Below are 11,274 nucleotides of genomic sequence, written 5' to 3'. Positions count from 1 at the left end.
TCAGTCTAGCTGCAGCAGTTTGCACACAGACAAACATCGGCGGGGCTCAAGTGGGCTTTTTTTTGACGGTGGAAGTATCCCAGCAGCCAGAGCCCAGGGCGGCCGGTGGTAGTGGGAGGAGGCAGAGCGTCCGCAGCTGCAGCACCGCACAGCCTCTTTGAAACCCGCAAGAAGAAGGAGCCGCCCGCATCAACCGATGTCAACGGTAGGAAGCGTTTATTTTCTTTATTATAAAACGGCGGGTGGGTTGTGTATCAGGATTTGAATCTGGATTTTGGGAAGCCGTGGTGGCACGCGCCGCTGCCCGTGAATCTTTCATTGGTGTTACCGGCTGTGTGGTCGTGTGAGCGTCATCAACACGCCGGCATAAACATGTCTGAGATATTATTTAAAATTCATAGTGTTTTGGCTTTTTCTATCTTTTGTTTATTTCAACCTAAGCGTGGCAGTTGGTTAAGGGGAGGGCACGAAGTTGTAGCCGCCTCCGACAGCAGGGCGGCGGACAACTCGAGCCGCAATCGGCGTGGAGCTGCTGCGGCAAGTTTGCAGCCTTTAGCGCCAGCGAGAACGGAAGTAGGGACACGTGCCGTGAAAAGAAAACCATAAGCAACTATAACCTCTAACAATAAAATAGATTTACAAGTCAGTGAGTGTAAATAAAGTATTTTGGAAGCCATGTTTTTTGTAATGAATTAATGGGTGTTGAATTTTCCAACGACCAGTACGTTTGAGAATAACTACATTTTTTAAAAAAAAGCTATAAAACCAACATGGTGCACATTTTATTAAGGATTTCTGCATACAGTTTAATCACACATGACTCATCTTTCAAGTAGACCATTTAAATATGACCTGGAGCCTAATCGACCCCGGTAAACTGATTAATTGTGAAGTGCTTTGAAAGCAATGGTGGTTCTGTAGCATTTGAGTAGTTTTCAGGGACATGAGATGTTTTAAATAGGCTACTGTTACCATCAAATGTTTGTCACCATGGCCTCTGGAAAGTGATAATGGACATTTTTAAATATTCCCTGACGTTTTGTAGACCAAGCTGATAACACAATTGTCAGGTTAATCAATAATAAAAATAAGTTGGTTGCGCTTTCTTAATTCACTTTTTTTATTTTGAAAGGTTTTACCGGAAAAAACATTTTAACAACACTTCTGTCTTGACACCGTTGGCATGGATTTATTAAAATGTACATTTCGTTGCACTGTTTTTTTTTTTTTGTTTGTTTTTTTTTTTAAATCTTCGCAGTGAAATAACAGCGCCTTTATAGAAACATGAGCTTATTACAAAACGGAAGTCAGAACTGGCCGCCTTGTCGGTTTTCCTGTATCTGTGTGCGGTTGGCCATGTGGAGGCGAACCGCTTGAATCACCTTCTCACTCAGCGGTCAGACTGCGATGACAGAAAAGCCCAGCTGACTCTCCTGATCATGAATGTGCAACTGGACCGCAGCTTGAGTTCAGATCAGAGCTCGGCTCGCCAGCTTTGGCCTCCCACATGGCTGCACATAAGACCACAGACCCCAATTTACAAATGTCAGGTGTTGCATATGAATTTTCTTTTTTTACTTTAGACACTTTTTACATATACATACATACATTACAGGGAGTGCTGCCTTGCGTGAAAACAGTCAATCCAGTATCTGTCTACGAATGTATCACAGTTCTAGATTTAAATTGGGGAAAAGTGAACTCCCCTGAAAGGCAGGGTTTCACAAACCACTGGACTATCCTGCTCTACAGCCTGCTACATGCTTCCCTCTTCATTCTTTGTGTATTGTCATGATCAACTGCTGTTGCTAACAATGCAAGGGCACGTCTATAGATGAACTTGAAGGAGTATGTGCCCCTCAAATTTAGATTTGATAGCTTTAGAGAATAGCTAATTCTGAGGGGAAAGTGTTTAATTAGGAAGAATTAAATTAAGCAGCACTGTACGGTCATAACTTGATAGGCTTCATTTATGTTAGGTGCTTCCTGTGTCTCCTTTATGCTGCATTTTACTAGCTCCAGGAATCACTGCAAACAAGCTGTCAAACAGACAAGGCAACAAAAGTTGCCTTCATTAGTTTTTCTGGACTTTAAAGTAAAGGCTGCAACTAGAAGATATTTTCCTTTTTGATTTATCTTCCTTTATTTTATTAATTTAAATCTTTTGTCTGTCAGATAGCAGAAAACCGTGATAAATGCTTGTTATAATTTCCAACAGGCCAAACTGACTGTATTCAGTTTATGATGATGTAAAAGCAGGAAATCCTGACATTTGAGAAGCAGGAACTGATAATTGTTTGTAATTTTTGCATGAAAAATGACTAGAGGATTCGATAATCAAAATAGTTCTGTTGAGTTACTAATCAGTTGGTCAATTAATCGTATGCATCATCGAAAATATGACGTGTGTGTATACATAACCCATATGGTGCAAACTGCGAGCAGTTATCCCCTTCAAAGGGTGTTTCGATTTATGATCACCACTTTCACCCTGTGTGCTATAAGAGGCAAAACGATAGAAGTGTCTTGAGTCGGCTTCTAAATGAGGATCACAAATAGAGCTCTAATTATTGTCACAGGATGACCTATATTTTGTTCTCAGATAAAGTGGTAGGTAAGTGTGCACGCACGTTTCTGAATGTGTGCTCATTTATATATTTATAGCTGCAATAAGTATGATCAGATGCTGCCACAAAACATTTTATTCTCAACCTCGCTCCCCTTCATGGCTTCTAAAATGGCAGTTTTTAGTCAAAAGCTAACATTGTTGGATTTCATAACAAAGAAAAGTCCCTCTTTTGTCATCTGGGTTCATAACCTGCCTTGTTTACAAGTGTGCAGCCTCTCATCCTGTGCTCTCTTGCCTTTCGCCACAACTGTTGCTGCAAATCTCTTAGCTCTCTTTCATAATCATTTTCTCTCTTTCACATCCATCCATTTTTCCCTCTTGTTCCAGGTCTCTGTAAATCTTGAAATGTTAAGTAGATACACAGAGGAGGATTGGAAAGAGTATTTCCATACCACAGAGAGTAGTAATATGGTACAGTAAGTGAGTGCAGAGGCATGATGGGAGAGCAGCGTGGGAGCGGTTTCCTCTGTCACCACAGTTTCAGGCAGTTTGAGGAGGTTGTGATGTGGTCATGGGTGAGGGCATTGCAGTGTGCTTGCTCTTCACAGCCACTGCAAAGGTGTACATTTCTTAATATTGTTGCTGTTAGTCAGGGGAGGAGGGGGTGAGAGAACAATATTGAGCAACTTCCACAAATGTTGGCCTTAGATTTTATCACTGGATAATGTTAGACTATGATGTAACATGCAACAGATCATGCTTGCGTCTCAGTTTTGACATTTTAAGAAGTAACACCCTTGGATCAGTTCGCCCCCTCAGGGCAGTTCTTTTAGATGTATGACCATAAATCACTCAGAGGGTTGCTTACTGTCAGCATCAAACGAAGGAAGCGCCCAGTTGATGGCATTTCATTTGACTGTGTCCTCAAAGGTCCACAAAGTGTAAACGTCATCAGCTTAAAAGTCTGACATTTACGGTTATGGATCAACATTTTCATCAAAACACAGTCAGAACAGTATTGGCGGCACAGCGGTGCTTTAAGCTAAATGCTAACATGATCATGTTAACATACTTGCAAAAACAAAATTAAATGCTGGTGTTTAGCAGATAGGTTTACCTTCTTACTTTAGCATGCTAACATTTTCACATTGGCACTAAATACAAAAGTACAGCAGAGGATGATGGGAACATCTTTATTAGCCTCGTAGAATTAAACCAAAAATGCAGGTGTTTAATAACAAAATGCTAAAAGATATGAAAGCTAAATTGCCTAAAATGTGCACACTGTGTAGCTGTTGGCTGTGGCTTTTTCTCAGAACCAGGCTGTGAAGTAATGGAGTGGTGTCCCTGCACCTGTGGTTGACTATTTATTTATTTTTTTCTTGGGAGGATCCAGATATGAATGCAAAGGCTGTGGATGGTGAGGATAAATGAGCAGGAAAAAGGGGCCAGGGCCTCAAGAGGGGAGGGAGTGTGTAGATCACCTTAACGATTGTCCTTAAAGGAGGGCATCCTCTTTGCTTTCCAAATCAGACGTGTGTTTGTTGGCATGTTTTTAGCTGTCTATAATCTGTATTGACTTTGACTGTGTGGTTATTCTTGGTGATTTTAACATCCATGTTGACAACCCCCAGGACAGAGGGACTAAAGAACTGTGTTGTGTTCTTGATAATTATGGACTGACTCAATATGTGACGTAGCCCACACACAATAAGGGGCACATTTTGGACTTGAAGGGTCTGAACATTTCCAAGGTTGTGGTGACTGATGTTGCTCTCACTGATCATTCCTGTGTTTTCTTTGAGAGTGCTATCTGCGTGCACAAAAATGTACAAACGCAGGTAATCACAAAACAGCATATCACTGAAAACACTGGTGAAAAATTCATTGAGTCTTTCTCCTCGACACCCGCCCTTTCACAAATCTCAGTTAATGAGTTTGTAGATAATTTCAATTCTAAAATTACAAATGTTATTGATGCCATTGCACCAGCCAAGGTGAAGGTGGTCTCTGGTAAAAGATCTCCATGGAGAAATGCCACGCTGGTTAGAACTCAAAAGAGAGTGTCGAAAAGCTGAATGCAGGTGGTGGAAAACAAATCTCCAGGTTCATTATGACATCTAAAGAGAGACTTCGCATTTATAATTTAGAACAGAGAAATGCAAGGCGGTCCTTCTTCTCTGACATCACCAAAAACACTAATAATGCACGTGCCCTGTTTGCTACTGTGGACAGGCTAACCAACCCTCCTGTGTCTGTTGCCTCTGACCTTCTATCCACCAGGGCCTGCAATGAATTTGCCTCCTTCTTCACAGACAAAATTCAAACAATCAGACAAGCAATCAGAGCCTCCATGTCAGTAACAGGATATGTCTTGTCCTTGTGTCCACTTAAAAACAATTCATTTAGCATGAGACAATTTGATTCTATTAACCATAAAAACCTGGAGGACATAATACAGCATCTGAAATCCTCCTCATGCTGCCTTGATATTCTGCCAACAGGTTTTTTTTCAAAAATGTTTCTAAATGCATGGCCTCAGATCTACTACAAACTGCAGTCATTAAACCACTCTTAAAAAAGAGCAATCTAGACAGGTCACTAATGAGCAATTATAGGCCCATATTAAATCTCCCATTTTTAAGTAAAACCATTGAATAAGCTGTTTTTCAACAGCTTAGTGCTTTCTTGGCACTAAATAACTATTTTGATGTCTTCCAGTCAGGATTTCGACCACAACACAGCACTGAGACAGCTCTTGTTAAGGTCTTCAATGACCATTTAAACACTGACAGTGGCAGAATTTCAGTCTTAGTATTATTGGATCTCAGTGCTGCATTCGACACGGTCGACCACAACATATTACTAGACTGAAAACTGGGTTGGACTTTCTGACACAGTACTAAACTGGCTTGAATCCTACTTAAAGGACAGGGACTACTTTGTGTCTATAGGTAATCACACATCTGAGCTGACAAATGACATGTGGAGTTCCTCAAGGCTCCATTCTGGGGCCTCCTTTGTTTAACATGCTTCAACTGGCTAAGATTATGAAAAACGACAAAATATGTTACCATAATTATGCAGATGACACACAGATTTACATAACCATTTCACCAGTGGACTATGATCCCATACAAGCGCTGAGTAACTCTATTGAACAGGTCAATGATTGGATTGGTCCTTTTTAATCCTTGATATGTTCTTCAGGTGATAGTAGGCTGACTTTGTAATTGTCTTAATGTGGCTCCTCAAATTCAGGTCTGAGTCCATGACTACACCAAGATTTCTGGCTTGATTTGTGGTTCTTAACATTACAGATTGAAGTCGAACACTGACTTTCAATCGTTCCTCCCTGGCTCCAAAAACAGTAACTTCCGTTTTATCCTTGTTTAATTGAAGAAAATTCTGGCACATCCAATCGTTATTGTGTGTCCTTATTGTGGGTGGGCTCTGTCACATGCTGGGTCAGTCCATAATTATCAAGAACACAACACAGTTCTTTAGTCCCTCTGTCCTGGGGGTTGTCAACATGGATGTTAAAATCACCAACAATAAGTCAAAGTCAATATAGATTATAGACAGCAGTTCACCAAAGTCATCAAAAGAGTTTGCACAGTATTTAGGGGGCCTGTAGATATTTATAAAAATGGCTCGAAGAGGAATTCAGCTGAAGAGCCACATATTCAAAAGCAAAATTCCCATAAGACATCTTTTTGCATTGGAGGGAGTCATTAAGCAAAATGGCAACTCCACCTCCTCTCTTATGCACTCTAGCTTCACTCATAAAACTGATGTTGGGAGGTGAAGCCTCGATAAGGACAGCTGCACTGTTATCTTGGTCCAACCAAGTTTCAGTTAAACATTTTTAATCATTGATTTTATAATCACTCACAACCTTAATTTCATGTTTTTCCTGCCAAAGACCTAACGTTTTTACAACATTTAAAAACATCATCTGGCACACTTTTTTTCGACAGGCTGCGGCTGACGAGGAATTAATACTAAATTTGCAGGATATGTTGAGTGCTTCCTGTTAACACATTCACCATGCTTTTTCTGTTACCTATCAAGACAGGGATGGAGAAGACTATCAGCACACTGGGCCCCGGCTTGTCCTGGGAAGAGTCATGAGTGCTATTTCCCTTGTAGCCTGGACCCAGCACATATCAGACAGAGCTTACTGGGCTTTTTCGCCATTGTGGAGCGGGAAGGCGGGTTGTGCGCTGTATTTGTGACACATGTCTCAAAACTGGAGGACTTACAACCAGTGGTGGAGGTGGACGGTAGGGGGGTTTAGGGTAGAGAGAATGGGAGTGGAGCAAGGGAAGGTGCGGGGAGTAAATTTGGTTCCCAGCTCTAACCAGGTCTTCCATGTGATCAGTGAAGTCCAACAGGGGTGGAGAGGGGAGAAAGGGTGTCTGGAGATAAGGGTGACCTACATGGGGATTGGGGGGCTAAAGATGGTGAATCCTCACTGTTGGTTTTCAGTGAGGGAGGTGGAGGCTCTTCCTCTTGGCTCAGATGTCTCCTGTGATCAGAGCTCTCTTCTGGCGGGGACTGAGGTGGCTCTCCTTCCAGGTTTCCGGTATGTTGTGTTATGTCTTCTTCTTGTGTTACTCCTGACTTGTTAAGGCGAAGTCTATCTGCCTTTAAAAAGATGTCTGCGGTCCCACAGAAAGTAAAAGTTTTCGAGGAAAAGCAGCGTTCAGTTATTATGCTCCATACATCTGGAACAAACTCCCAGATAACTGCAGGTCTGCTGAAACTGAAAATTAAGACTGAAGACTTTTCTTTTTACCACTGCCTTTAACTAGTAGATAACTTTTACTATCCTGTTTTCTTTTTCTTTGTTTTTAGATATTAACACTATTTAAAAAGCCTAGAGTGCTCTTTTGATTCTACCATCTCACACGGCTGATCCTCAGTTACAGAGCCGAGTAGAATTGCAAGGATTAGAGTCCCTGTTTTGTTTGCTGTTAACTTGTTGACAGGGCCCGCTGTAAACCACTTTTACCAGAGTTTGTAGCGTGGACAATCTGGATTTACAGTGACAACTGTATCTAAGGGTTAGAGTGGGAGATGGGGAATCAAATGAGTAAAATAAACCCTGCCCGTTTTTATTTTCTATTTGACTTTTAAACTTTGTTTCCCTGTTGCTTTATGTTTTATGTAAAGCACTTTGAATTACCTTGTTGTTGAAATGTGCTATGCAAATAAACTTGCCTTGCCTTAATTACAAATCATCATGCACACGTAACACTTGTCTTTGGTCGATAATTTCTGCTCTAAATTTAGAAATGTTCCAACTTCAAACTATGTTTTAATTAGCCAAAAAAGGATTTATTTAAAATCGACACCAATGATCAATTAATTTAAAAATGACTAATGGTCATAATTTGCTATTTTCTGACATTTTGATAGTTTTCTCAAAAGTAATTTCGGAATCTACATAATATAATTGTAAGGTGCTTTTAATAGATCAGATTATATTGAATATGTCCAGATTTATACATCTGTTTGTGTTTAGACAACATTTAACATTTGGGAGCTTGCAGCTTGTGTCACCTTGTAGCTTCATTATAAGCCCAGAGACCAACCAGTACTCTACAATTATGTGAGTATGCACAACAAGGGCACAATAAACAAGGCAGATCGACATCATTAGCTAATAATGTCAAAACTGATATTGTACTTAAATGGTGCAATTCCTTGAAGCCAATGGCTGCCTGTGATGGTAGAAAAGTGGGCTACAATGTTCAATGTCACTGGTAGGGGTTTTTTTCCTCTTTTTTTTTTTTTTTTTTTTGTGAAGGCTCAAGCAGATGTTGTAAATTAGCATCGGTCTCCTTGCAACACCCTCTTCATCTGTGGTTCCCGTGATCCTCTTGGCTGTTAATAACCAGAGGGGGGGAATATCGCAGCCGGTTGGATGACATTGAACCCCACATGGGACGTGGGTGCTCTCTTAACAGCATGTCACTGGAGGGTAATGGAGAGGATTTAGAGGTACTTTCTGGCAGTGAGTCACTCGGTGTTGATTCATGGAGCCAATGACCACCAAAGAGAGTAGGCTTTCTGAGCACAAGACCACTGATACACACTTAAACGTCAGCAGCTCCTATTGACACTAACTGCCAGACCAAAACAGTCAATATTGGCTCTCCTGTACTGATGCTAGATTAGGCTGTATTTCTCTAGTATTATCTTTTATGCACTAACTTGTTTGACCTTGTGTGCTGATAGCTTTGGTGAAGGGTGTGAATAGTCTTGCAATGGTAAGTGAATGTTTTCACACTGTAATGATCTGACAGTTGTTGCGACATCACTGTCTCTGTTACATGAATCTCTGGTCGAGGAAGTCGGCTTCTTCAGAAACATTATGCTGCATTTAGTGCAGGGCTTCCACGATTATACACTTCCAGGAATTTATGCAACTCAGTATGCCGGTAAATCCAGGCTGAGGGTTTAAGGCTGTAATTTGTGTTGACGCAAGTCCAAACAAACTTGTATACATGAGTTACTGTGTAAGAGGAGTGAGTCACCTGTTGAGTAATTGGCCACCCAAGAAAGAACAGCAGGGCCATGATCAGATAACCCTTCCACAGTCACCAGAAGAGAAGAAAGTAATCATAATTGCATAAATGCTACACTCTGTGGCATGTGGTAGAAAAGTAGGTTGGACATTATGCCACTGTGTGTGTGGGAGGGGGTTATTAATGCATTCTGCAAACACAATAAATCAAACAATTCATGATAGAAGTTGTATCCCTACCATGTAGGCTTCACCTATTGAATTGATAACCTGATGAAATTATGAGGCATAGTGCTGGAAAAAATGTTTGGATATTAAAAGATCCATGAAAAATCTTTACTCCCTTTTAATGTGATGTATTTTCTGTTGAAACTGGATAATGGGGTTGGATATACAAATGGTAAGTGATTCTAATTTATGGGGTGTGAGTTAGGGAGGGGAAAAAAGATGTTTAAGTTAAAAGAAGGTGCAGTCAAGTGGGATTTCTTAAATTAAAACAGATGGCTTTTTGTTGCATCTTTTTGTATGGTCCATGTACCACGTTAATCGTCAAGGGGCACCAGATCGAACGTGATGCTGCAGGTGGCACAGCAAATCTTGGTATCGGCCTTTCCCGTCATTTTCCAGCCTCGGTGTATTTGTCTGGGCCACAGAACGTGGTGATAGACTTTTTGTCCCGCCAGACAACTCCTTTTGGGAGTATTGACTCCACCCGGAGGTGAATCATTTCATTCAGATTTTTTTTCCATTTTTATGTCGCGCATTTGATTTTTTTTGTTGTCGGGATGTTAAGAAAATTTCAACAAATCATGCTTCTGAAATAAATTGCCTACCCTAGCTTTAAGCACTGCCTCTGGCAGTCCTCCAGAATCCGTAGGTTTGTAGTTTCATACTGTACATAACTCTTGTTTACATGACATCAGGTGTTTTATGAATTTATGTTAATATTACAAACATGCCTGTGACATTATCAGCCTAATTGATGCAGATGAGCAATTAGCTGGCACAGCTGGTATTTATTAGCTGCGGTTGTGTAACACTTGTACCTACTTCTGACAGAACCTTCTGTCCTTCTTTACAGTAACTATAATTTTATATGTACAGGATGATGTGGGTTTTTTGGGTTATCTTTTCTTTCTGCATATCGTGGGTCTAATGATGGAAGGTCTTGTATTGTTATAAAGATTGTAAAGCCCTAGATTTTTCATCAAATGGCTTATTTTGTCCAAACATGCTAAAAAAAATATTGAGTTTACTTTCGTTGTAAGACTATGCACATGCCAAACTCTCTGGTTTGGAATTTTTGCTTAAAATTTATATAAAAGATTCTCCCACTGTATGTCCTAATCTTTTTATATAGAGTCTATGGTCCTAAGTCAACTGAATGTTTTGTCTTTTGTAAAAGTGAAAGGGATAAGCCTCCAGGGATAATTTGGAGTGACATTTGTCTCAGATCCCATCAGGGATGTCTTTGGCAGGCTGGCCCAAACTTGCTGTCTGTGACTTTTTGGATGAACGCCCAGCCAGGACAGTATGGCCAACAGCCAAGTCAAGCCTATATGCATAACTTCCTTTTTATACTTTGCAGTCTTTTCTTTCCCTGAGACCTGAGCATAAATATCTAACAGGGTATTTCCTCATACCTGCCTGCTGATTAGCCGAACAGGAACTTTTTGTGATTGCATCCTTCGCACAGGCAACACAAAGCATCAGGCTTTTGTCTTGCTAAAGAGGAGGTAAAGGCAGCAACTTCCAGATCTGCTTTTGAAATGAACCATGAGGCAGTTGGAGTAAGAATACAGGTGGATCAAAGGCTGTAAATGTTTTATCTGGTATTTAATAGGCAAGTCTAGTTTATTTGTATAGCACATTTTAACAACAAGGCAACTCAAAATGCTTCACATAAAAGAATTACAGGGAAATTTAATAAAGTTGGAGTTGAATAGAAAATAAAAAACAGGACAGTTAGTCTATTAATCAACAGCCCCACCAGGCCAGTGGGTTTGAAACTTACTGGCCCGAAGACAATTTTTACTGTCCCGCCTTCCAAAAGTGTTCTAATCGTGTTTGTTTTGTTTGTTTGTTTATTTTTTAAATACATCCTGGGTATAAAAAAACTAAACAAAAATGTAATCGCAGTTAAAATTATAAAAAATAAAAAGGTTAACAA

The 11,274-nt window shown here is 40.4% G+C and overlaps 1 protein-coding gene across 2 annotated transcripts in view; it reads left to right on the top strand.

Moving 5' to 3' along the window:
* The window catches only part of si:dkey-97m3.1 (fatty acyl-CoA reductase 1), a 57,340-nt gene continuing 46,066 nt past the window's right edge, over nt 1–11,274 (top strand). The window contains exon 1 of one of the 2 annotated variants that reach the window (XM_038738638.1): nt 1–205. In XM_038738638.1, the coding sequence (XP_038594566.1) occupies nt 197–205 (9 nt within the window). In that variant the 5' untranslated portion in view covers nt 1–196. The remainder of the gene's footprint in view (nt 206–11,274) is intronic. The other variant, XM_038738639.1, reaches the window with a different exon arrangement.

Source organism: Micropterus salmoides, unplaced genomic scaffold (genome assembly GCF_014851395.1).
Source record: "Micropterus salmoides isolate LMB-PRFRI ecotype aquatic unplaced genomic scaffold, ASM1485139v1 Ms_hic_scaffold_23, whole genome shotgun sequence".
In the NCBI taxonomy this organism is placed as follows: Eukaryota; Metazoa; Chordata; class Actinopteri; order Centrarchiformes; family Centrarchidae; genus Micropterus; species Micropterus salmoides.
Note: the sequence above shows the minus strand (reverse complement) of the source record. Positions and strands in the feature narration are given on the sequence as shown.